This window comes from Delphinus delphis, chromosome 2, assembly GCF_949987515.2.
Source record: "Delphinus delphis chromosome 2, mDelDel1.2, whole genome shotgun sequence".
Classification (NCBI taxonomy): Eukaryota; Metazoa; Chordata; class Mammalia; order Artiodactyla; family Delphinidae; genus Delphinus; species Delphinus delphis.
In genome coordinates this window covers 25,519,746-25,547,126 of record NC_082684.1, presented here as the reverse complement: position 1 = coordinate 25,547,126, position 27,381 = coordinate 25,519,746, and the positions used below count along the sequence as shown (strand labels likewise).

At 49.5% G+C, this 27,381-nt stretch overlaps 1 protein-coding gene across 6 annotated transcripts in view; it reads left to right on the top strand.

Annotated features, from left to right (window-relative positions):
- The window catches only part of ADCK1 (aarF domain containing kinase 1), a 114,015-nt gene that overhangs the window by 62,461 nt on the left and 24,173 nt on the right, over window positions 1–27,381 (top strand). For all 6 annotated transcript variants that reach the window (XM_069540413.1, XM_060004121.1, XM_060004122.1 and 3 more), the window contains 3 exons: window positions 9,292–9,450; window positions 19,952–20,110; window positions 26,949–27,065. In XM_069540413.1, coding sequence (XP_069396514.1) covers window positions 9,292–9,450; window positions 19,952–20,110; window positions 26,949–27,065 — 435 coding nt within the window. The remainder of the gene's footprint in view (window positions 1–9,291; window positions 9,451–19,951; window positions 20,111–26,948; window positions 27,066–27,381) is intronic.

The window sequence follows — 27,381 nt, the reverse complement described above, 5'->3', positions numbered from 1 at the left end:
CACATGCAAAGTAAATCTGGGAAACTTCTTATTGGATGGAACACGCTCAGGTGTTATAGAAAGACCACAAGGGCTTTGGTACGTGAACCCTCTTGTTTGGGGCTCCGAGGCATAGGAACGCAGCTTGGGCTCATTTGCTGTGTGTTATTTCGCCACCTCCCAAAGGCTAAGGAAGTCTGTCCTGACAGCAAATGGTGCCGCTGTAAGCAAAGAATGCTTAGGCTTTAGTTGTTTTTTTTTTTTGCACTACGCGGGCCTCTCACTGTTGTGGCCTCTCCCGTTGCGGAGCACAGGCTCCGGACGCGCAGGCTCAGCGGCCATGGCTCACGGGCCCAGCTGCTCTGCAGCATGCGGGATCCTCCCGGACCGGGGCACGAACCCGCGTCCCCCGCATCGGCAGGTGGACTCTCAACCACTGCGCCACCAGGGAAGCCCTTTAGTTTTTCCCTTCCTATATTTTTGGGTGTAGGAACAGCTGAAGGTTGTTGGGAGAAGGGCTTTGGGGTTTCGTGAGGGTGAGCCCATCTGGTTTTAGAAGTATGAATGCGAGTCACTGTGGCCTGGCTTTCTCCACCGTGGGCATGAGCTGTGGTTGAGGACCTCCTCAACCAGGGGGAGACCCGGGGAGCCCAAGTGGGCCTGGATTCCAGGTTGGGAGTTGGTGGTCATCTTCTCTCTGGCTCTCTGCTGTCTCCATACCTTATTCCCCTTATTCATGGTTCACACAGGCTGTCCCCTCTGCCTGGAAGGCTCCTCTTTCCTTTCTTCAGCTAGTTAACTAGTGAACTGGCTCCTCATCCTTCGGAGCTCAGTTCTTTGTCTCCTTCTCCAAGAAGTTCTCCCAGCCTGGGTTTAATCCTCTGGACAAAGGCTCTTATGGTACCAGCTACCCTCCCTCTTCATGCACTTATCAGAGCTGGCCGTTTATCTTTCTTTGTGATCTCGTGATTAATTCCTGTCTCCCTATTGGACTTCATGTTCCTGTAGTAACTCCGGAGGCTGGTGGCCGTACCCAATTTGGACTCACTCCCCATTGAGTCCCCACTGACCAGCACAGGGCCCTGCACATAGTAGTCACTCAATAAGCATTTGTTGGATGAATAAACGAATGACCTTTAGGGAATATATTCTACTCTGTACAATGGGGGTGATTGTATCTCCTCTACCTTAACCTTAAGAGAGGGTTGAGAATTACATAAGAGCAAGATATTATGCAAATACAAGGAATTACCCATGGTTGAGCATTCAGTGCCTGCAGAGCAAAGATATCCTGACATCCCTTATTCCAACCAAGCTCAAGTTCAAGGAAGAGTCCTCACACGGGCAGGCATGCGGTGGAGGGTGTAGAGCTCAACCTGCCCGATTCTTGGGTCTGAGCTCCTGGCACCACCCGTCTCTGGACCCTGGGATGGGGTGTGAGCACTTGACTCACGGGCGCTCTGCAGCTCCACGGACAGCTCATCACCTCTGTACTCTGATCACCCAGGGGATGCCTGCCCTGGTGGGGCCCTGGCTGTGGGAGTCCTCAACTTCATACAGCACTGCCTAGGATCTCTGGTATCTTTACCCCAGAGATCTCTGTCACAGGCAGAGACATAGACCTGTCACCCTGTGCAGCTGGACAAGTTATTAAGATGGGAAATGTTGAAAGATTAGATTTATGACAGCCAATGGTGGGTTATGAACAATAATTTATCAAATGTCAGTGCCTGCAGCCTACAATTTACAGAAGGTTTGCTTAAACTGAGAAGATCTGATTGGACTGTGCCCTCCCCCACCTCTAATGAATGACAGATCTAATGGATGGCTTTCCGGGCTGGCCGGCCACACTGGGTGTTTATCTGCTTTTTATTAATCATTATTATCACAACATTTCCATAGAGTCCCTCTACCCACAGCTCTCGAAGTGCCCAGCCACCTTGAGGGAACTGTAGCCACTTTCGGGAGGTGTTTTAGCTATCCTGGATCAGCTGGAAGGCCTGGAGTCCCCTCACCAGGAAGAGGATGGGGAAATCATTCATTCACTAGGAAATACATACTGGGCACCAGTTGTGTGCCAGGTGCCTTGGATGCAATGCTGAGCAAAACAGAAGTCTATCATCTAGAAGGAAAGAGGGAGATGAAGCAAATATAAATTGAGGCAAAAGTGCAGTTGTGTAATTGCTCTTGAGGAAGGCAATGAACTCTGAGAATGTACACAGGGAGGCTTCCCTGAGGAGGTGACAGTTGAGCTGTGATTTGAAGCATTCTTCCCTCGATGAAGAATTCCTATTCATTCATTCTAGGCAGAGGGGATGGCACGTGCAAAGGCCCTGGGCAGTGAGGGAATATGCTGGTGGTCAAAAGAGGCCATCTCTTCAGGGCAGATGGAGCTTGGGGAGGGCAGAGGGAGGAGAAGGGGCAGGACACGTAGGCAGGGTCAGACCCTGTGGGTCGTGCTAAAGATTTTGGCCCTGGGAAGTTGGTGAAGTAGTTGAAGCAAGAAGTGACGTGATCAGTTTATGTTTGGAAAACTCCCCTTAGCTGTATGGGGAAGAGGGCTTGGCACAGAAAGGAACATGAGTGGGCAGACCAGTTAGGAGTCTTTGGGTGAAAGAGGGTGGTGGCTTTTACTCACTGACAGAACAGACCTGAGAGCCTCCTTGTCCAGTGCTCTTTTCATTAGACCACTGTGTCCTCCTCATGGAGGCATCAGATGGGGCACCCACTACTCCTGCTACAATTATTGGGGGTCTTCTGTAGGCTCTATTCTAGACCCTTTATGTATGTTGTTTCATACAACTCTATGAGGTAGGTACCCAAATTCCCATTTTACAGATGAGGAAGCTGAGGTACAGAGGGATTATGTCACTGCCGAAGCTGATGCACTTGGAGCCAGAACTTGAGTAGGGGCAGTTTGACCCAGAGCTGGCATTGGAATCACTATGCCTTGCTGCCTCTCAGATCCGACTGTCCTGACCAGCAGGTGGGCATTCCCAGGGAGCGTGCCCATGGCCATCCTAGGGTGGGCTGCTCCTGGCTTCTTGCTTCTCCTTCTGTCAGCTACTTGTTACCATCCTGCAGGAGGAAAGAAGCTTGGTCTGACCTGTGACACCCTCGGCAGAGCCAGGTAGATGATTGTCCTGTACCTGGAGGCTCTTCAGCAGATTGGTAAGAGTTTAGCATTGTGCCAGCCTCCTTGCAAGAACGTAGACAGGAATGCTGTTTTGTAATTTCTGGGGAGGACCCTTGTTGAGAAGGGCCTCAGGTTCTGCTGTTGGCCTAGCTTGGCAGTAGCAATAGCTAATGGCTCTGCAGAACCAACACTTTCATCTTTCAGAACCCCAGAAATAACACAGATTCCATGGAAAACAGGTTCTAGGTGTCCTTGAGCTATTATCGTCATTACGATTTTTATTATAATAAATTGTTCTGAGTGGGAAGCTGGAGATGGGGCTGCACCCACCTTGAGGCAGGGCAGCTATTGAGTGGGGAGATGGAGAGACACCTGGATGCCTTGTCCCCTTCCCTGACCCCCCAGGGTCTACATGGCGATATTGGGGGTCCCCTCTTCTTACCTTGCCTGAAGGTCCTTTCAGGGTTGGGTTAAGCAGTACTGGGCAGGGGGCACTCTCTCCAGCAGGTACTGCTAAAATGCAGGTGTGTTTTTCAGAGGCTGTTGCCTTTTTCTAGTAGGACATTCGGCTGCACCAAGGTCTCCTCATGGCTAGGGACTGCCTGTTTTGTTGGCCCATGTTCCAGCATGGTGTTTGTCATTTGATGGGCCTGCAGTAAATATTCATTGGCTTAGGCTAAGAAGTGGCAAGTTGGTTTCATTTCATATGTTAACTTTTGTCGGTTGGTAGCGGCTGCGCGGAACCCTGGGTTGAGAGAGATTTTGAGGCATCATCTGGGCCCAGCAGGAACGAAGGCTGTGATGGATTCGTGATGTCTGGCAGGGTGTGCTTGGGGTACATTAATCAGCTATTGCTGCATAACAAATTACCCCAAAACTTAGTGCCTTAAAACAACAGACATTTGATATCTTACAGTTTCTGTGGGTCAGGAATTTGGGAGTGGCTTTACTGGATAGCTTTGGCTCAGTCTCTTCGTGAGGTTCCAGTCAAGATGGTAGCTGGGGTAGAGTCATCTGAAGGCCTGAGTGGGGAGGGAGGAGCTGCTTCCAAGATGGCCCACTGTCGGCAGGAGGCCTGGGTTCCTTACCACGTGGACCTCTCCACAGGTTGCTTGAGTGTCCTCGTGACATGGCAGCTTGTATCCTCCTGAGCAAGCATTCCAAGAGAGAAAGCAAGGAGGACATCTTGGTGACAGTCTTGGGAATTGGACACCGTCACTTCCTCCATGTGCTGTTTGCTAGGAGTGGGTCATTAAGTCCAGCCCCTACTTGAGGGGCAGGAATTGCAGCAAAATGGGTTATCAGCGGATAGGGTGACTGTGAGGTGTCGGGGTTCCTGGTGCTGAGAGGAGGGATGGATTTTCTGCCCAAGGCAGACATCAGACATCAGTGTTTTGGCAGAGTCCTAGCGAGCTAGAGCTCTATTGTCTGCCTCAGGCTGGGGTGGGTATGGTTCACTCCAGCCACTTCATTAGCACGGGGACTTGTCCTTCCCCCCATCAGGCAGCAGTGGATGGCTGCTGGCACCCAGCCAGGTGTGGGCTGGGCCATCTCAAGACCTTGAGAGCCAGATGTTGTTTGCTGCTGATGCCATGGTAACCTGCTTAGGTGCCCTGGGCAGTCTTCCTGGCTCCTAAGTGGGAACTGCCTGGCCTTGGCACCAAGGCCTGGATTTGCTTCTGTCTACATCCGGAGCTGGCCAGTTCAGGGTGTGCTGGATTTCTTAGCATTATCTTTTGGTGATGTCGTTTCTGAATCCAGAATATGTCTGATGTGAATGAGCATGGGGACAACAGGATAGAGTATTTGAAATTGGACCATCTTGGAAAATCTGGGACATCCCCCATCTTGTGACTGATGGGCCAGTCCCCATGAGGCTGGGGCTGCCTGGGCTGCAGGCTCTGGTGGGGCTGGCTAAGAGACCCAAGTGAAACTCCCCCCAGGGGTCATGTTGAGGCTTCTCTAGAAGGTCCTGACTTCCGGCCTCCTTATTTTGGGCTGAATGAGGACCTGGCCAGTGCTTGGCTGCTTAACGTGGCATTTTGGAAACATTGCCCGGTAACCTGACTTTATAGGAATCCTCCTGGTTGATCTTCTGGAGGGTCTCTCACTTTGCCCAGTACCAGGGCATCACGTCACGTGGTCTCTTGATTCTTGGACCCCAGCTGACGGCAGTCTGCTGACATTTTTTTTTCTTCCTGTTTTATTGAGATATAATTGACATCCATCACTGTATTAGTTTAAGGTGTACAGCGTGATGGTTTGACTTACATATATTGTGAAATGATTACTGCAATAAATTTAGTTAACATCCATCATGTCATACAGACGTGCTGAAGTCTTAACCTGAGCCCCTGGTGAGCTAAGCCCCTAGGAGGTGACAAATTTCTTCTTGCCCTTCTCCCCACCCCTTACACACACACACACACGCACACGCACGCACGCACACACACACCACACACACACACACACACACGCGCGCACACCCCGCCCCCCCTCCCCAGACCATACAAAGCTAGAGAAACTTTTTCCCTGATTATTTTTCCTTTTCCAGACAGGGACATTGATATATTTGAATCATGGGCTGACAGTAATTAAAAAGCACATAACGTCATTTTAAAATGTAGTTGTTTTAGTTAATTGATATTGCCGCCAGACCCAGAGGGAGAAAAAAAAGAACAGGAAAGAAAGGCTTAGAAGGGGAGAGAGGTTTCTGCGAGTGACTGGAGGCAGCTGAGGGCCCTGCTTGAATCTAATTGCTGCAAATGCTGCAGGTTGTTTCTGCTAATGGTTTTCTGCTAAAGGTCTGGGGGATGAGGCCTGATTGGAGGGGGGTGACGTTTGTTTCAGCTGCACGAGGGGTAAAATTCTGCTTTCGGGACAGGGTCTATTTTTCCTTACTCTCTATCAGCATAAAGTACTTCCAGCGAACACTTTGAATCAAGGTTCCATTTAGAGATACTTTATTCATATTTAATTACAGCCTGTAGCCCCAATCTTTAATTACGGTTTTTTATAAGCCGGCTAGGAACATTCACTAGCAATCGATAATTGTGTGTGTGTGTTGTGTGTGAGTGTGTGTGAGCACAGGAGGGTGTGGGTGTCTGACGTGCTTCCTGATAAAGGGGAAGAGGATGGCTGCAGGGGCCCCCCGGAGGTGGTGGGAGTGCATGGATGGGGTGGGGTGGGCGGGGTATCTGCCCAGCAGGTTCCCTGCGCCGATGGGTAGTGCATCCTCACTTGCCATGCCTCTTTGCTTCCACTGGTCAAATTGAGGATTTGGGCAAGTCCTCACAGCTGGGCCTCGTTCAGGGTGCTGAATGGGCACCTGGGCTTTGGTGGTATCTTGGGACGCCCCCGACCGCTGGTGGGAGCAGGGAGCTGTGGGAGGCCCCCCTCCCCATTCCCTGGGGATATGGGGGACCAGTCTTCCTCTTACCCTGAAGATTGGGACATGCTTGCCTTGATGCGTTCCTCCCCCCGCCTCCCCGCCCCCTGCAGCGCTCCTGGCAGCTGTTCCTGCCACACAGCCCCAGTGATGCCACGTCACTCTTCAGTTGCAGTGACTCTGCAGCGTCCCTGCAATGACTCTGATTTGAAGACTGGTTGTCCTTCTCAGAGAACGAGCAAGTGTTCCCAGGGAGCCAGGCGGAGGCTTGGGGTGGGAGTGGGTTCAGATGACCCCCAGGTCCCCTTGCCCATCCTAGCTGCCGGAGGTGAGGGTCTGAGTTCACAGCTTTTCTCTAGAAAACATTCTCCTTGGTGCTCCTTCAGGAATTACCAGAGGCTTTCCAAGGAAGTGGTGGTGATCTCATTATGTTACGGACAGGAATGTTGCTGAAGTTCCATCTCCCTTCGGTTCCTGGATCCCAGTCCCAGCAAGAGAGTGGGGAGGAAATGGAACTATCATGTACTGGCCTCTTGGGGGTACCGGGCACCATGCCCAGGTTTCTTTCATCTATCCCCGCTGGGGCCTGAGAACACACTGTGTCAGTCAGAGCCCCTTCAGTTGTGTGTGACAGAAAACAACTCAAACTACCTTCAGCAAAAAAAAGATATTCTAGGGCGGGCATCCAGGCATGGCTAGACCAGGGGCTCAGCCATTGTGACCAGGATTCACTCTCTCTCTTGACTCTGCTTTCCTCTTTGTTGCTACTGTGTGACCCCTGGTAGCTCCAGGCTTCAAGTTCAATTTTCAGCTTCAAGTTGAGCAGAAAGAAGGAGAAGCACTTCTACAGTTGAAGCAAAAGCAAAACAATTGAGTTTGATTGGACCACTTGGGTCAATCTCTGATGTAATCAGTGTGGCCTGAGGTACCTGGGGTTCTGAATGATCAGGCCAGGGCCTCACCCCACTCTGGAGTAACAGGTGGAGTCCACCTAGGTAAATCCCACTCGTGACATGTGCTTTCATGTGTGAGGCCTTTGGAATAGTAGCAGTGTGGGAGTAGGATGGTCCAGCCATTTCAAAAGGAGGAAAGAGTTGATACAATCCCTCTCCGATAGAAAGAATAGTGGATTCAGTCCTTCAACAGTATTTGTTTAGCACTGACTAGTTCCAGTCCTGTTCTAACTGTAGGGAAGTCAGCAGCAAACAAAACAGAAAAAAATTGCTGCCTATTTGGAGCTGATGTTCTAACGCGCTATAGGGCTGACGGCCCTTTCGTTCTTAGTCTAAGCCCAGGTCCAGGATAAAGCGTTCTTGTGTGGAGAGACCCAGGGTGATTCAGGCGGATGATGTGGGAAGAATCTGGCCCTTAGGGAGCCCAGAACTCACGAGGGAGGGAAAAAGGCAAGTTGGGGAAGGGGGCAATAGGAGGGGTACAAATAAATACCCAATAAGGAAGAAGGGGGACGGGAGGCCAATCTGTACCCATCTCCCATGACAGAAAAGGGTAGGCCCCTCCCGTGTTGCCTGGACCTTTGGCCCCCGCAGGATGTTGATAAATGGCATGGAGTTAGTGAAAGCTACCAAAATGATGACAGGACTGGAGGGAGTGATTTATGAGATGAGATTAGCAAAGTGATGGTGCAGCCTAGCAAACAAAGGGATGGGGTGGTGGCCGTGGGTCGTGTGACCTCTGAAGTCCAAGGAGAGGGGAGGGGCTGAGGGGTAGGATGGAGTGGCTGCTGCCGAAGGGGGACGAAGAGAGGCAGCAGGGGCACGGACTGAGTGGACCTCAGCATGGGAGCCTGGGTGGTGTGAGAAGGAGCGGAGGCACGTGGCATACATATGCACATTTGCGTGCGTGCGTGCATGTGTGTGTGTGTGTGAGTGAATGTCTGGCCTTTCCAGAATTGTGAGGCTATACAGGGAATTCAAGAAATGGAGGGGATGAGAATTTCAGACCTGGGCAATTTTGCAAAAGGCTTCTGGGGCCCTTCTTCCCATCTGGTAGAATATTCATGTCTGGACCATCTATCTGACCACTCAAGTCAGACAGACCTTTCCTTCAGGAGAAACGGCATTTCTAAGAGGGAAGGAGGGGAGGAAGAAGGGAAGAGAAGATGGAAGAGTAAGGGGTATATGTTCCATTTCACAGAGAAAGTGAGGCAGAAGGGGCGGGGATCTGCCCAAGGTACTTGGGGTGGCATCATGCCTGAAGACCGAAAGCAGGGCTCTGGTGTGCAGAGACCTCTGCCAGGTGGCTGGGTCAGGAGTGGACTTGGGGACCCATGTTGAGGCTCAGGCAGCGACAAGTGGTAGCTGTTGGGTTTGGAGCCTCTAGCCTGGGCTTCCTTGAGCTTTCCGGATTGGCGGGGTTGGAACATCTTCCATCGGATCCCCAGGCTTGGGCTGCCCTGGGCCCAGGTTCTGTTAACTTTTGATCATATCCATATGTGAGAGCCTCGGAGACACAATGGTGAGTAATTAAATAGGTGGATGACGCACGGTTCTGAACACTCGAGATGGCACTCTTTTGGCTTTAAATGGAGGTGCTCAGGGTACCCCTGCACAGGTATGAGACCCACCCTCCACGTGTGTTTTCTGTCTCACTCCCTGCCCTGGTGGCTGGTGTGAATTTCCGTGGCACTAAAGGGCCCAGGCAAAGCAACTGATAGAGGAGAAAATCTGTCTTGGGGGCACTGGGCAGTGCTGGCCCTGGCCCATCCTCCTGGCCCCTCTCACTGAATTGCGTCATCTTAATTGCTCTGTCCTCTCTCCACTCTTGACAGATTCATGATTTGTTCATGAGCTTTGATGACACCCCTCTGGGAGCTGCCTCCCTGGCCCAGGTCCACAAGGCGGTGCTGCATGATGGGCGGACGGTGGCCGTGAAGGTCCAGCACCCAAAGGTGCAGGCTCAGAGCTCAAAGGACATTCTTCTGATGGAGGTGAGAGCCTTCCACCTTCCCCTTCCTTCATACTCGTTCTACATTTCCCTGGGATCCAGGCAGTCCCAGTGAAACTGGTTCAAGGCCTATAGTTTGGAGTGTGGCCCTTTGAGCAGCAGAGTGAAAGAGGAGAGCTTGAGACCACAAAGGAGGTGTCATGACAGCGCTGTGACCAGGGGACCCGTGGCAGGGTTGCTTGATTTTTGATTCATTCCTGGGAACTGTCTGTGGGTGGTCTCAGAACACGGTGGGCATCTGCTGGGGCCAAGGAGACCTCAGGGGGATATTGTAGAAATGAGACGACCCACAGGTGACTTCCTTGGGGGTAGAAAAAGTTACTTCCTAATTTGTTCAATTATAACAAAAGGGAGCATGTGGTCAGTCAAGGGATGTGGAAATGACAGGCAGATCGCATAGAAATATTTATGCAGTTTGCACATTTGCTTCCCTGATACTTTGCTTTGAATGAACAAAACGTGTCTGCCCTAAAATGGCCCTGGGACAGCTGTAGTGGGGACTGTGCCTCTGGACTTTCTAGCTCCATGCTTGGAGCAAGGAAAAAGGGTGAGCGACCCGGGTTGGGGCGGTAGCCAGCACCCCCAATGGAGGTCAGCAGTCTGCCTACCCTGCCAGCTTGTCCCTCTCCTTCCTCTTCTCTTTCCCTTTCCTTGGTTCCCTTTCCTCACTTTGGACACTTAGTTTACTCTTCCAGCTCACTTTGGCTAAACTTAACACGTACATAGGACACAAGAGTGAGTGACCTGCATCTTCATCTTCAGGGGAGCTCCCCATTTAGTGGGGCAGACAGGCTTGTACACAAAACAGCCCTTGACTATGAGCTCCGTCAAAGGGGTGTTTGCAGAGTGCCGTGGAGCCCTGCGCCTGGAATGTTGGAGGCATCAGGGGGGCTTCACCAAGGCACCCACGAGACAGCCGGGCAGGGGAAGGATGACCCAGCCTGTGTGAAGGCCCCGAGTCTTAGGGGAGCAGGGTGTGCTTGGAGAGCTTCAGCTGGTTCAGATGGAACGAGCTGGGCGTGGGTGCAAATGAGGCTGGGAAGGTAGGCAGGACAGAACATGAAGGGCCTCGTATTCCAGGCTCAGGCGCAGAATGGTATACATAGTAAGTACGTATTTACTGTGGAACCGAGCAGATCTGATTTTCTTTTGTAGTCAGTGGGGAACCATTTAAGAATTTTAATCAGGGGAATGTCGTGATCAGATGTGCCTTAGAAATAAAAGTCTGTTGACAGTCTGGAGGATGTATTGGAAGGCAGAAAGACTGTAGCCAGGGAGACTAATTGAGGGGCTGCAGCCTTGGTCTGAGAGAGAAAAGATGATGCGAACCCAGGCAGTGTAATGGGGGTGGAGGAGAGGCATGGATTCACAGGGTGGAATCATCAGGACTTTGTGACCAGCTTTACATGGGATGGGGGGAAATACTGGTATGAATGAAAATGAAAACAAATTGTAAGTTTCTGGCTTAAATGATTAAATTTAGGTGCCTTTAACGATGTGTATCAGTCAGGATTCAGTTGGGGGAAAAAAGAACTTGCTCTAGGTATTTCAGAGGGAATTTAAAACAGAACATGGGGTTCACAGGGCATGGAATTGCTGAGAAGCCAAGTGGAATGGTGAGATAGTCACCAATAGCGGGAAGCCACTGCCACCCTCCAGGTGGAGGGACAAGGAGGAGAGGTGGTTCCCTGGAGCCCAGGTGCTGGGGGCACCTGAGGGGAGTGGATCACAGACCTCGGGCCTGTCACCTGGGGTTGGAGCCACAGATGCTGTTTGAGGCAGTGGGTGTTTCACCTCCTCCTGTTCCCCCCGCCCACTCCCCTGTATTCCATCAAACCTAGCTGGAAGCCGGTTGGCAAGGGAGCCTGGGGAATGTAGTTTCTTATGAGATTAAGGGGGTGGGATGGATGTCAGAGCAAGTGGAGTGGGTGACGGAGCAACTATGTTCTGTAAGACATTGCCGTCAGCAGTTTTAGATCTGGATCTCTGTCGGTCTGCACTTCAGGCTGGAAATACAGATTCTGGATTTATCAGCAAGGAGACTCATGGGAGCTGAATCTGGGGCAGTAGCTGAGATGACTTAGAAAAGCTATATAGAGTAAAAATAAAAGGAGGGGGCAAAGAAAGAGCTGTGAGGAGCATCATGCCCAGGAGGATGAGTTCCGGAGGGAACTAAGAAGGCATGGTCAGAGGGATTAGAGGAGAGCCAGGGCTGAGCAGCTATGTCCAATGAGAACAATGTAGAGAAGAGAGCACTGTCAGTTATCTAGCATCCCAACTGATACAACCACTAGTCTGCGTGATGAACCACCTGAAAACGCAGTGGCTTAAAACACCAGTCGTGTATTTTGCTCATGACTCTGCAACCTGGGCAGGGTGTGGCAGGGAGACTCATCTCTGTTTTATTTGGCGCCAGCTGGGGTGGCTTAACTGCAACAGGAGGACCCACTCACACGGCTGGCAAGTTGGTTCTGGCTGTTGGCTGGGAGCTCAGCTGGGGCTGTGGGTCAGGGCCTTAGACCCTCACCAAGGCCTCTCCAAGGCTGGTTGGGCTTCCTCACAGCATGGTGGCTGGGTTCTAAGAGGGAGTGTCCCAAGAGAATAAGGCTGAAAGCACATCATAGTTTTATGACCTAGCCGTGGCAGTCACGCAGGTTACTTCCTCCTTTATTGGTAAGAGCAAGAGTCACAAAGTCCCCCTTGGTTTAAGAGGCAGGGAAATAGACTCTGCCTCCTGATGGGGGAGTGGCACGGTTCCAGAAGAGCATTAGAGGGGGAGGTATTGTTGCAGCCATTTTGGAAAATATAATCTGTCAGAATTACGGCATGTTGTCAAATGCAATATAAATTTGTGAAGCTCTGGAAAGAGTATTTTGGGTTTGGTGACTTAGAGTTCTTGGGAAGAGCAGGGAGAGTGGGGTGAGTGGGGTGGAAGAGAATTTAGGCCTCAGGGAGCAGAGACGGTTAATGTAGACTACTCTTTTCATGTTTAGCCATGGATGGTGGGGGAGGGTTGCATAGTGGTTAGAGCAGAGCACAGGATTAGCGGCGGGGACCTGGGGCAGGCTGTAGCTGATGGGGAAGGGGCAGTGGAGCCGGAGACTTGGAGATTTAGGAGAGAGAAGTAACTGATAGATCTGGTTTAGGAGGGGCCTGGAGGGATTGGGCTCCAAGGACACAGGTGGAAACGTTAGGCTTTGGCAGCCTTTGCTTGAGGCTAGAGGAAGGTGGTAAGGCTGGGTACAGACGAGTGAGTGGGGCAGAGGGGGAAGGTGGGGAAAGTGGACAGCTGAGTCGTACCAGCCTGATAGCCTCTATTTTTTCTCTGAAGTAGGAGGTAAGACCATCTGCTGAGAAAGAGGGGGTAGGAGGTGGCATGGAGGCTCGAGCGGGGAAATGAAGGTTTGGAATATTGCTGGGTGCAGTGGAAAAGGGAGCTGACCGGGACTCGGGAGCGGGGTTGCCGAGTGGCATTGGGCAGCCACCTGGAAACTTTAGTTTTCTGAAGCATCAGTCAGTAGCTATGGAACAGCCATAGATGCAAGTGCACTGTGAGTCTCGGAGGATCCCTGGGTGTCCTGGGACCCAGCAGCCATGCCTGCATTAGCTGGGAACCTGTCTCTGCCCGGTTGTGCCAGCAGACCCACTGGGGCTGGGAGGACAGCTGACATCTTTTCTTTGCTCAGAGCCTCACTGCTCCCTAAGTAATGGTGGCCATAAGGTCGATATCAATAATAGTAGTAATAAAAATTTGGCATCTTCTGGCCTGAGATAAGCATCAGATGCTTTTCTTGGAAATTACCAGCCCTGTGACTATGTGCAGAGCACAGAGTGGCTCCTTCGCAGTGGCTGGGGCTGGGATCGCGAGGCAGATCAGAGACCCACACTCACAGCCTTCAGGAGAGAAGCTGGAAATGAGGCCTGAGGTCACTGCCTCCATGGACCGTCAGCATTAGCAGCAGCAGAGTGATACTGCCTTGTCGCTGGGCTTGTCTGGTGGAAAAAAGTCCTATCTGGTCACCCTTTCTGCTTCACAACTAAGAGGCGCCAACTGGAAAGCTCATTTGGTTTTATATTTGGAATGAGTATTACTATTTTCTTCTAAGTCCAGACCTAAATGGTGCCTTGATTTTAGGAATGACACATACTCCAGCGTGCTTGGTAGGAAAAAAATGATTTCTAGGAGGCATTAGGGCTATCGTAGCCACCAGAAACTTAGAGACAGAGGGGAAGCAAAGCCCGTGAAGAGCCTTCTGGTGTTTCTTTTCATGCCAATTCCAGGTATTGTGTGTCCTCGTGCTTCTCTCCCACTGCCCGCTATTGTCTCTCTCTCATCTCCAACCCTGTGATTGACCACAGCCTGGTCTTGAGAGGAAGAAAACCTGATTAAAGTAGTTCATGCTAAGGAGAGAGTGGCTAATAGGCTTAACCTCTGGATATGTGCAGTTTAAGAAGTGGGCTTGTAAATCCAAACACATATCTGCTGCAAGGATAGAGGTTTGCAGAAATGGGACTTTTGAGAATAAGGAGGTGGGGGCTACTAGCCATATCAGTTAGTATGGTTTTAACTGCATGTATCAGGACATCCAACTAAAAGTGGTGTAAATAATAGTAACCTATATATATGTGTATATATATATTTTTTTTCCCTGCGGTACATGGGCCTCTCACCGCTGTGGCCTCTCCCACCGCGGAGCACGGGCCCCGGACGCGCAGGCCCAGCGGCCACGGCCCACGGGTCCAGCCGCTCCATGGCACGCGGGATCCTCCCGGACCGGGGCACGAACCCACGTCCCCCGCATCGGCAGGCGGACCCTCAACCACTGCGCCACCAGGGAAGCCCCAATAGTAACCTATATTATCTTACATTACAAGACATCTGGAAGTAGGGTCAGCTGTTTCAAGGTTGACTAATCCATCACTTCTTTGTGGTTTTTAAGGACCCAGGTTCTTTACAGCTCAGCTTCCTGGCTTGTCCTTCTAAGATAGTGCCCCTCATAGCTGCAAAACAGCTGCGGGGTTCCTGCTGTTACAAGTAGATGACATCCAGGTGCCAGAGAGGGCCTGTTTCTTCCCTCGTATTAAAAAGTAGCCCCTTAATAGAATTCATTTCAGTTTTCATTGGCCAGAAGCAGGCCCACATCCCCAAGACTGAATCAGTCTTGGCAGGAGGATTGGGACCACTTTGATTGGCTTAGACCAATCATGGTTTGCCTTCTCAGGCTAAGGCCTGCCTTCCTTGAAGGACAAGAAAGATGCAGAAAATTGAGGTTCTGTTAGCCAGGAAGTTGGCACCCAATAGCATGTGCTGGTGTTTTGTGTCTCCTCCTCTTGGGGAAGGGGATAGTCTCGGTGATAGCTGTTGACCAGTGCTAGAGAAACAGAGACTGACTCTCAGTAAATGGTGATGAACTTGATGGTGTCGGTGACTTTGCACAAAAGAGAAAGGCACAGCCAAGGATGTTTTCAGCTTTGTCATTATCACCTGATATTGTCCCTTTAATAGTTGGAGCAACTCTACTTCTAGATGCACGGCCAGTGACTCTTATTGATTTGAGTGGCTGTCCAGAGCCAGACTAATTGGGCCCAGAGATTGGAACAGTGATTCAGCAGCAAGGGGAGAACTGACGAGGCAGAGTCTGTCTGCTGGCGGGCTGGCTTTGCAGCAGTTCTTGCCTGCCCACGATAGCAGGGAGCTTAGCAGGCCGGGTCTCACTGCCACGCTCACCATTTGAGAACAGGGTAGGACTCAGTTGACCCATGAGGCAGTAGTAAGACCATCATTCCCAGGTCCCAATAGCACTATCCTGTATCACTCCCTGTTATCCCTTAAGCTTCTGAAATTGATGATGAACACCCCCGTGCTCTATCACCCCCTAAAGAATCTAATTCATGGCCAGGCTCCCTGCCCTTCATGTACCACCTGTCCCCAAGGTGCTCTGCAGCATTAGGCTAGAACTCTCTGATCTGAGCACCAGAATCCCATCCACCCACCATTTGATGTCATCCAGCCCATACCAAGGGACTCTAAAAGTAAAGACCTGGGACAGTTATGGTTTTGATTTTTTTTGAACAACATTTTCAGTGCATGCTGTCTGTCATCTTGTTTCTTTTCTGAATGTGTTGATTGAACAGTGGGTGGCTAGGTAATGTTTGTGTTGGCACAGAATCCAACAGCTGATTTTATTTTTTTTAAATACATTTTTAAAAGCCCCAGAGATGTGGACCATCCCATGGAAACTTCTCTTCACCCTGTAATTCTGCTTTCTAAAAAGTATGCACTTTAATAACTTACCAGAACAAAGATAAACCCCATGAATGGTAAGCTATTTGCAGCACTCTGAACTGATTTTCGATCCTTGTCGAACATCCATTTTTACCAGTTCACATCCGTGTAGGCGTTCTATTTAGTGTCCTGTTTTTCCATAGAACATTATTTCTTTTATAATATATAATAACTTGATAGCAGTAACTCGAATTTCAGTTGCATTTTACAGTTTACAAAGCTCTTTTTATGCCTTATCTCAAGCTTCCTATTGTATTGTCCTGTACTGTATTGCCTGAGACAGGGCTGCATAAAGAAAGAAGTGAAAAAAAAAAAAAAAAACCAACACGTGGGTCCAAGTCCCGCATTTGAAATTAAAAGCTATGTGACCTTGAGAAATACTTTAACCTCTTGGATCTGATTCCCTTCTCTGTGAAATGGACAAGAAGAGGAAGAAATGAGAGCATGTGTATAAAGTGCCTCATAGCGCAGTGCCTATGCCTGGATAATGATAATTCCCCCTTTTTTTTTTTTGCTATTATAAATAGCAGTCACTAGTTTTCAAACTTTTATGTGACTCTCAATTTTTCTATTACATTTCTGTGTGGCTCATAATTTATTTTTCCTACTGTGAGCCAATAGCCCTATAGGAGAATGATTTCATTATTCTACCTTGAAGGAAGTATTAATTGTTGAATATACCTTGATTGATTAACAAGACTCCAAATCAAGTAGAATATTCTCAGGCATCTTAAATCTGTGGTTCCCCAAAGTTCAGAGGTAGTCCTTTCTCCACCAAAATCTTAGAGGCGTAAAAACTTAATGCATTTGGGTAATGCACATGTGAACATATAATTATTTCTGGGGAGAGGGCAAACCTTCTGGAATGTTCATTTATTCATTCACTCATTCATTCATGTGAATATTCAGTAAACATCTGCTGGTTATTGAGTACGTGCTAGGCACTGGTGGAAAATTGGCTGCTGGAAGAATTTTATGGAGAAGATAAATTTGGGAGAAAAATCAAAAAGTCAAATTGATAACAACACCTGTTTTATTTTCGTTGATTGAATCTGTTGTCAAAAAAGAAAAACTTGAATCTACTTAGGGCAGGCTGTTAAGAACGGAATTGAATAAAAACAGAAGGTGAGACTGAAGAGTTTTATTTTATTTTCCCAAGCCAAGAACAGTCTAAAGTGACAGCAGCCCAAACCATTTTAGACTTGGACCAGACAACTTTTAACCTGACCCCTCTCCCCACCCACTGTGAAGTTCAAGGGGTTGATAACCCCCCTGAATTATGTACAAAATTATGGGAGTATTTACATTTTCTGGGCTTCATAGCTGGCATCAAAATTTCAAATCGGTGACTTCCTATAAAGGGGATGGTGTCCTATAAAGCTAAGAACCCCTGACTTCCATTCAAACAGACCCTCTCATTTTAAAGGAACCAAGGAAGTGACATGCCAACCACCACAGAATGCTTTTGAGACCAGTTTTATGAGTAGTGCAAAGTTTTTTGGGTTATGAATTAGTTTACTAATTAGTTATTAGCAGTTAATATCAATCAGTAAAATCTTTGGCTGCTTTTATGATTCATGACATTAAGTATTAATAATAATCAATAGTACTAGTAATGACTAATCACACAATTGATTAGTAACAGAAGAGTCTTTAAAGTGCCTTTCAGTGCTGTTTGGATATTAATGATAATTAATGATAATTAAAAATTTCACAAATAGCAGTGACCATACAAATGATGAGGAGTTATTGTGTGGCCAGAAGCCTCATCTCCTGGTATAGACTCCACTGGGCTACATGTGGGTCTCTGTGTGTACCTTGATCCAAAGTCATTACCAAGAAGGTATTCAGTACATTTTGATTGAACAAATGAGTGAGACTCATTGTGGCTCCTTCCTTGTCCCTCCTGGGTGAGAAGCTCTGGAATCTAGCCTGGAGCAAAACACCCAAGAGGGTTCTTGCTTGAACTCAGAGCCCAGAGATTGGAATTCAGGTGCCTCGGATGACAGATGTGCCCTTAGCCTGGGCTGGGCAGGTGCTTCTGTTTCCTGTGCACCAGCTCTGCCTCCCCTTTGGTGACAGCTGAGGGCCATCTGAGGGCACGATGATGAGACAGGATGTCCGGCTCTGACACATGCGGCCTGGGCCTCGCTGTTGCCACCTCTTCCTTCTTGTTTTGTGTGACGGAAACAGAAACAAAACATAAACTAAATCGATTATCATAAGGTCACAGGTCTAGCCCCTGAAAGACTAGACAAGACTTAAAGGAAATTAGACTGCAGCCGAATGTAATTAAAAAGGGTTTGAGAGAAATGGAGTATAATAACCCTGTGTGATGATTCTTTTAGAATGGCGTCTGGTACATTGCCTCGGACATAGGATTTAAAAACAAAACTGTAGAATGCCTTGTAGTTAATGGCCCTACTTTAGATTTATTTCTTCGTGCTGCATGTGCCTAACACAGTGTTGGACATCATATCATAGACCAGGGCAAACAGAAGCATGAGACAAGGCTCATAGCTGGGGCTCAGTAAGGCCTTCCGGATAGACTGGGTGGTGTCTTGGTCAGCTCAGGCTGCCATAACAAAATACCATAGACTGGGAGGCTTAAATGACAGACACTTATTTCTCACCGTTCTAGAGGCTGGGAAGTCTAAGATCAAGGTGCCAACTGATTCGGTTCCTGGTAGGAGCCTCTTCCTGGCTTGTAGACAGATGGCTGCCTTCTCCCTGTGTCCTTACCTGGCGAAGAAGCGGAGAGCCCTGGTCTCTCTCTTCTTATAAGGACACTAATCTTGTCACAGGGGCCCTACTTTCATGAGCTCATCTAGACCCAATTACTTCCCAAAGGCCCCACCTCCAAACACCATCACCCTGAGGTTAGGGCTTAACATATGAATTTGGGGGCTACATAAGCATTAAGTCCATAACAGATGGGGAAGGTCTCTTGGTACCAATAGGCCCATGGTTCTTTAGTTCTCGTTCCTTGTCCTTCTGCTCTAGCCAGGGCTAGAGATGGGGATTCTCAGAGGACTATACCAAGAATTACTGGGAGGATCTATCAGTGGTTCTCCCCAGGCCTGACTTTGAACACCAACAGGAGGGCTTATAGAAGAACAGGAGAGGTGCCTTCTGTGTCCCTCCCTCTCTCCACCCCCCACCCCCACCCCCCCAATGCTGGAACATCCCCCATGTCCCTGGCATCACCCTTGCTTACCCACTACAGTGCTATAGTCTGTGAAATTGTGAGACCATCTCAAATCCAGAGCTCCAGTGGTGGGGTAGCCTCAGAACTGAGTCCCTGCCCACGGAGGGGCCGTGGTGTGCTCTGCAGATGTCCCTGGGCTCTTGTTCTCTGCCAGTGATGTTTGTTTCACATAATTAAACTGACAACTGAAATGCCAGATAAGTCTTCTGAAACTCACTCTTTCATCATGTCCTGACTCAAGAGTCCACCGTGGGCCCAGATCTCCAAAAATCCAAGCTTTTTACCCAAGTGGTCAAATCCCTTATCTCTTACTCCTCTTGTCTTAGCCAACCTTGGTTTCTTATTCCAATTTGATTTTTTATCATGAAATATTTTAGATGTATTCAATACAAAAATCATAGAAAATAATATAAATGCTCAGGTACCAACCACTCAGCCTAAGAAATAAACAAAATGTAGCTGCTGCCCCCTCCCAGCCCTTTATAAACAGGACCACAAAGCACAAATCTGGGAGAAGCAAAGGCAGCAATTCAGCAACGTGCTTAAGAACAAGGGTTTTGGGGCCAGGTAGACCCAAGGGGAATTCTGGCTCTGCTTCCTTGCTGGGCAAATTCAGAGGTTATTCACATAACCTCTCAGAGCCTCAACTTTCTTAATCTGTAAAATGCAGATGATAAGGGTGTGTACCTCCCAGAGACACTGTGAAGAAGAAATGGAGGAATAAGGCAGGTAATAGCGCTTACCCAGTGCTGGGCGAGTGGGGCGCGCTCAGTAAATGGTGGTGGCGGTTTCTGCTCGCGGCTGTTGGGCTTTCATAATCTTGGATTTGGACTACAGAGATGGGCCCCAGGGGAGCCGTTTGCCCACCCACCCTTACTCCGGGGGCGGCCTGGGGACTTGTCAACGCCCAGACCCAGGCAGGAGGACAGAGAATGTACCTTCCTCTGTGGGGGCCGTGGACAGACTGATGGGGTGCTTGATGGGTTTTAGGTGCTCGTCCTGGCCGTGAAGCAGCTATTTCCGGAGTTTGAGTTCATGTGGTTGGTGGATGAAGCCAAGAAGAACCTGCCTTTGGAGCTGGATTTCCTCAACGAGGGGAGGAACGCCGAGAAAGTGGCCCAAATGCTCAAGCACTTTGACTTCCTAAAGGTAGGAGGTCAGGGCCACGGGGCCCTGCTGGTCGGGCGGAAGAGGGCAGGGGAAAACTGGTCCCAGCCCTGAGCATCCCCCCCTTGCAAGACATGAGTGGGGACATCTCCTTCCTGAGTCTTCCTTCTGAGGGTGACTGATTTGTCCCTGGTGATGCACATTAAAGCCCTTGAAGGCAAAGTTATCGACACAAATTATCAAAGGGGATTGCTGACTTTTTGAACAAATATTTTTTTATTGAATAACCTGCAGTTGCAAGACCTTGAGCACTCCTGAGGGCCTGTAAGCCATGGTTTCCACCTCCACGAACCATGGGATGATGACATTGATGATGGTGATGGTGATAGCTAACGCTAGTATACTCTGGCACTGTTCCTAAAGCTTTACCTATATTACATCAGCTCATTGAGTACGCAGGTCTGTATCACACAACACACGTGTCCTAGAAATCTCCACAGTATGCAAAATCGCACAACAGAAACCACAAGGTTTATGGGCAAAATAGGGTTAGGCTTACCACGTTCAAAAATGTCACCAGTGACCCAGAAGATAAAAGCGGATAGGAACCTAATGAAATGGTAGCATCGTTTTACACATGGTAAGTGGCTAAGAAATACATTAAGACCACAGTACACACGCCGCTTTACTTGACGCGGGCTTGCGGAAGTGGGCATCAGAAGAGTGGCTGCTTAGGAGTTACTGTGAAGAGGTGGAGGGAGGGTCCTCTGAAATTGGACGGCTGTTGTGACGCCAGTTACGGGTGAGTGTAACCCATAGCACACGTGGTGATGTTTGAGGCGTGTCTGCTTTGTGTATTCCTGTGTGGATCAGCTGCATACAGTTTTCTGCGTTTCCGAGTATTTCTCACAGATGATACTGCACATAAGTGAATGTAAAATTTGTGTTATGATCAAATTGTTCCCTAATTTATCAGTCACATTTGAACAGATTTGTGTTTTCAAGTATTGACTAGAACTGCTGGTGTGATAGGAGACACTTACTGTGGGAAACAACATCAAATGACACAGAGTCCCAGCTCAGTGAGAGGTCCTGCTCTAAGGATTCAGAAGGGACTCCTGTGGGGAGCAGGGCAGGGAAGGCTCCAATGAGGAGTTGGCCTTGGAGCTGGTCTTTGAGGACTGTCCTGATGTTCCCCACAGGGCCCGTGGAGGTCAGAGTGAGAGAGATGCATGCCCACACCACTGCTCTTCCAACACATTTTGTCCATGGTGCGGCTTGGATTCATTTTCCGGGGGTACCGCTTCATCACAGCAGTGCAGGGGTTGGGTCTCTCTGGCAGTCTACATGGAGAGATTGACTTTCAACTCTTGGGAGAGATCAACCCTTTGCTCTTAACTGGGGAGGCCTGGAGAATGTGGGAGGGTGAGGCACAGGGCTCCAGGTACTAGTTCTGGAGCAAACAGTCAAGTGGGGCTCTTCCTGGGCAGGGTGTCTCAGCATGTGGACTGGAAGGTCTCTTGCTCTGGACTAAAGTATCCACGTGGCTTCTGAAGACATCCTGAGAAACAGAGACCGTGTTTATACTGTACTTCTGCTATCCGGATTGATGAATAGAGATGGGGAGACTGAGGGTGCATCTACCCTAGCTGCCTGAGAGCCCTAGAGCTTGGTTCACGGGAGGAAGACCTACAACTGTGATGAGCAGTGTGGCGTCTTGATACGCTGGTTTGGTGGAAGGTGTAGCCACTGGCAAAGTTCAGCTTTTTGAGTGAGTCGGGGGTCAGGTCTGTCCAGATGCCCCCAGTGTGCTTGACTGGCTTTGCCTTAAACAGCCCTACGAGGCAAATGCCATTATTCGTACAGACCCTCTTGCTTGGGCAAATCCAGATGATCTGGTAACATTGCCCCAGCCTTGAGCTTCAAACCACCAATTCAATGAAAACTTGGCTTTCTAATGCAAGTAATAATATTAACTAATTAGAATAATGCTGTGGGGTCTGAATTATGCTTCCACTTACGTATTCCTTTTCTTTCAGTCCATTATTCCACATTTATGGAGCATTTCCTGAGCCTCTTGCTGTGCTAGGATCTGGAGGTACCTAGATGAGTAAGAGATGGTTGGCTCCTGCCTGGGAAGACGTCCCATCTAGTGGGGGACAAACACACAGCATGTTGTTATAGTACAGGTTGGTTAGCACTATGCCAGAGACTCTTCTATGTTTCTGTGGATGCCCAAGAGGAAGTACTTAATTCCGCCTAGGTAAGGAGCTCAGAGGGGGCTTCCAAGACGTGTTGATTATACAAAGGGATAGGCAATGTTTACTGAATGTTTCTTCTGCGGCACTGAACACTATGACGATACTAGGACACTGAATCCTTCCAACAACCGTCATCCCATTTTACAGATGGTAGTCTTAGAGGAGAGGAGTTAGGGTACAAACGGGATTTTCTGACTTCAACTCTGAGGCTCGTCTAAGGACATTCTGTTGCCTCTTAGCCGGCAGGGGTGGTCCTCCGTGCCAAACAGAACCGTCTCCTCCACTGTTCCCATGGAAACAGCAAAATCGTCCCCTGGCTGGGGCCAGCTAGCATCTGTCAGACCAAGACATGTAATAATAATAATAATAACACAAATTTTTGAAACGAGGATGCCAAATGGGTAAATAATTAGTGTAATGATTTGACCTGCTGCTTCTAAAACGCGCACACCATTCCTAAGACAATGGTAGAATTAAGGCTCCTGAGTAATTAATTTTCTCTAAACACATAACAAGTGGGAAGCAAATTTTGCGTTGCGAACCCCGTTCAGCTCTTAAAACAGGAGATAGATTGCTTTTGCACACTGGCACCCCATCACAACATCTGTGCGTAATTAAGCCTCGGCAAAGAGTTTACCTCTCAGTGTGTGAGGCCTCTTCCAGTGGGGTTTAATAACCTCAGCCCTATGCTATAAATCTCCGAGCCTCCGACAAGCACTGAATGCAAATGTGGTGTCGGGGAGACGGGGAGAAGGTGATGGGGCAGCCAGGCCGAACGGTCAGACCAGGGCATTTGTAGATCTGGCATCAGAGTGTGTGTATGCTGTGGGGAGGGGACAGGACACGCAGTGAGGTTTGTGACTGACCTTGGGGACAACTGGGACAAGATAGAGGGAGAAGCCTTATAACCACAGGGTTTGGGACTGGAAGGGATGAGAGTGTGTCTCTATATGTGGAGGTGGGGCTTGGTGGGGGGTTGTCTCTTGAGCAGGGCCCACTCCAGGGTTTTTTAGTGCTAGATAAGGGGCCTGGGACTCTCCAGAAACTGTGGGCAAACCCTGAGGAGATGAGCATGCTTTTGGTGAAACATCATAACTTCCTAAGACTCTCAAAGATCAGGAAGCACTGATGTGTAATAATTAGTTAATATTTTTTACATGCCTGTGCTGTGTTAGACACTTTTCAAGTGCTTTAGGTATATTTACTCTTTAATCGTTGTACAACCCCACAAGGGAAATGCCATTATTAGCTCCATGTCAGCAGCAGGGAGGCTGAGGCCCAGAGAGATGAAGCCACTTGCCCAGGTTTACACAGTTTCCTGGTAAGGGACAGAGGCAGCCTGGCCCCAAGCCTGCATGTTAAACCTTGAGCTCTTCTCCCTCTGTAATAACTTATGGGCAGATCTGAGTTATGCTGAACTGTCTGTTGCATTAGCTCTCAGCCCTGGTTGTGTTTCAGAACCAGTGAAATTCTACGTGGCTGTCATATAGCAGCTGCCGTGTGGAGCACCAGGACCTCACACGTGCTAGTAGGAAGTAAGGAGCGTCGCTTTCCTTGTAACTGTTGTCACCCTTTTACGGTGAGGGAACTGGCACTCAGAGAGGTTATAAAACTTACCCAAGTCACACAGCTCAGAGGTGGCAGAGCAGGGGCTCCAGCCTGACAGTCTGACTTCAGGTCTATGCTCTGCTCCACTGGGCTTGGCTAATGGGACGACTGTGGCCCTGGATGACGGGGGGCTGGCCCGGACAAGCCAGGTGTGCTGACCAAGCACAGGAACAAAGAGGAAGCACAGGGTCAAGGCCAGTTAATGAGGCTGAGGCCAGGGTTTGGGGCTGGAACTTTCCATAATCTGTGCCCTCCTTCCGGGGGTCAGGATTGGCTCTGGTATGGGGGCAGGCAGAGCCTACAGGAGTGGGGCCTCTGCTCCGTGGTGAGAAGTTTAGATGCCAGACCCAGAGGTCCTGATGGCCTATGAGGGGTGAGCAGGCACCCTGACCAGGAGCCTCTTGGGGTTTATTTCTGTTTGGGCAGGGGACAGGGTGGTTCTTATTGCCTCTTCAAAAATTTTCTGTTTTGGGCTTCCCTGGTGGCGCAGTGGTTGAGAGCACGCCTGCCGATGCAGGGGACACGAGTTCGTGCCCCAGTCCGGGAAGATCCCACATGCCGCGGAGCGGCTGGGCCCGTGAGCCATGGCCGCTGAGCCTGTGTGTCCGGAGCCTGTGCTCCGCAACGGGAGAGGCCACAACAGTGAGAGGCCCGCGTACCGCAAAAAAAAAAAAAAAAAAAAAATCTTCTCTTTCATTTTCCATTCCTTGATGGAAGAAGCTGAGGAAGGAATGGTGGTGAAACATTGCTGTTGGGGTGAAGTAAATTTCACCTTATAGCCCCGGAGCCTCCTGCTCACGTGATGATTTAGGGACAAGTCACTTGACCTTGTGTCCCCTGTCAAGCCAAGTTTCTCCTAATTGAGCAGGAGGCACGTTTGCATCTTGCAGGCATTTCCATGTTACATCCATCGAGGGGCAACTGCCGCGCTCCCTGAGCTCCCAGGACAAACCCTTCTGCCTCCCATTTTTTTGCTGTCTCTGCTGTTTCAGAGCTAAGCCGCTAAGGCAGGCGCACATTCTACTGGGAGACTGGGTTGGTTGCATTTGGAGGGAGACTGGGGGGAAAGGTGGAAGCGAGGGAACCCAGTACACCGGTGACCCTGACTGACGAGCCCAGGGAGGCTCCAGCTTTTGGGTTTTCTCTCTGGTCTGTGGCTCTTTCTTGGCTGTTTTGCCTGTTGCCCCAGGCGGGCACGGAGGGGAGGGGCCTGGCCTCCAGTTTCCAGAGCCCCAGGCACCCACGGCCAAGCTTGGGTCCCATACAATGCAGGGGAAGGACTTAACCCCCAAATATGTCCCTTTCCTTTGGAAGCCACCACCAACCGCAGCAAACTCGCCACTCATATTCTTAAAGAGATTTTTTTGAAGAATGCCAAGCGAGACTGAATTTTAAGTTCAAAGTAACGTAGGGTCACAGATTTCTCTAATGGCCTAGATGGCAAGAATTGCAGGAAAGGAGCAAACCAAAATGACACCTGATTTCAGTAGGAACTTTTGTTCCAGGGAGCCCAGGGTGTTCACTTGTACGTATGGCACTTTTTGTCCCCAGAGCTCCTTATTGAGATGGAGAAGGAACAATCTCCTTTCTAATGAGGGAAACTGAGGCATGGAGGAGTTAAGTGTCTGGACTCAGACACAACAGTTGTTAGCAGAACCAGGAACAAGAAAGGTTTCTTGGCTTGAGGGCTGCTATCTTACTGCTAGGTGAGCTCTGAGGTTTGGGATGAGGGAAGTCCTTATTCCCCAAAACACTTGAATTAGGTGTCCTTGCTTCGTCATTTGTAAGTGGAATAAACCCGTTAAGTTGTTGGGGAATCACGGCATGCTGAAATCTTGGTCATTCCTCCCTCCTGGCCATGGTGGGACTCACAGGTGTCGCTCACTCACATGGCAGCCCAGCAGTCCTTGGTGCAGCCTAATCTCGTGGCTACTCCTGGGGAAATCTTCTCTTTTGGGCTATTGGGTGTCCTTGGAGTCAGAGTGGGTCGGAGAGCATATCAGTTAGGAATGCATTTGTCTGTAGGTAACTGACAGCCCCATTCAGAGTGTCTTAAACAAGAAGGATGTATTTTCCTCACATAGCAAGAAGGCTTGTAGCAGTTGCCTGTTGATATTGTCTCAGTGGTTTGACAGTATCAGAGCTGGCATCTCTGTGATTTTCTTAGACTTTTCCTCATGGTTATAAGGTAGCTGCTGCAGCTCCAGGTATCACATTCACTCTCAAGGTAAGAAGAGAAGGGTAAGAAGAGTTGCAATATTTACAAACATCCCTTTTTATTAAGAAAATAAAAACCTTCCTACACCCCCTAACAGACCTCCACTTATGTCTCATAAGCCAGAACTGTGTCACATGGCCATAATTATTGCAGGGCAGGCAGGGAAAGTATTTAGTTTCCCCTGTCTCGGGGAAAGAGGAGGATTGGGAATAGGTGTTGGGTTAGGCTTCAGCACTGCCTGCCACAGGAGGCTTTAGGAAACGGGCATGAGAAAACTCATGACTTCGTGACTGAAAAATTTATCACTTAGCAAAAATTCATTCATTCAATCATCCATACATATAACACCCATTGCACAGGTGAAGAAACTGAGGCAGAGGGTTTATATTCACACGAGGAGCCTGAAATAAGCCTGGTGTGAGAGAGAAATTGCTTCTAACACCAACTGTGGCTCAGATATGAGAGGTTCCATGCATTTTCCCCTAAGTCCCAGTTTTAGTGTGGGCTCTTCATTGTGTCTGGAAGGCACTGAGGAGGGTGGGAAGCCCTTCTCTGGTCCCCAAGCAGGAGGGGTCACTAAAGGAGGCCTTGCGCCTCGCTGGTGGAGGCGGAACAGCCTACCCTTCTCTCTTGGCCTGCCTCCCGCTTTCCCCACCAATCCCTGCTGGGGGGCCTTCCCTTCTGTTCCTGGGAGGAGCGTGTGTTGATGTCTGGCTCATGTGCCTGTCTGCAGCCCCCTTGCCCGCAGCTTCCAGCCTCCTGCCTCCTTCTGACCTGCCCTTTCCTATTCCAGGTCCCCCAGATCTACTGGGAGCTGTCCACCAAGCGGGTCCTTCTGATGGAGTTTGTGGACGGCGGGCAGGTCAACGACAGAGACTACATGGAGAGGAACAAGATTGACGTTAATGAGGTAAGGTCGAGGGCACTTGGCTGCTGGCGCGGGATGGGGCGGGGCTGCCTAGCAAGGGCAGGTGTGTCTGGGTGAGGTCTCACGGTCTTGAAGTGGGGCCTGTTGTCTGAAGAATTATAACATCTCTGAGCACAAAGCAGCCTTACAGGTCCTCTATGGCAGCTCTCTGCCCATCTCCTAGAAATGGGGTTGGCAGCAGGCAGTGGGGTGGGGCACGTGCTGAGCCCCACCTGCCCCCACCCACAGCAGCTCCTGCCTGGACAGGGGATTACCATCTGTCTTCTTGTGCCATCTGAGCCCCACAGTGCAGAGAAAC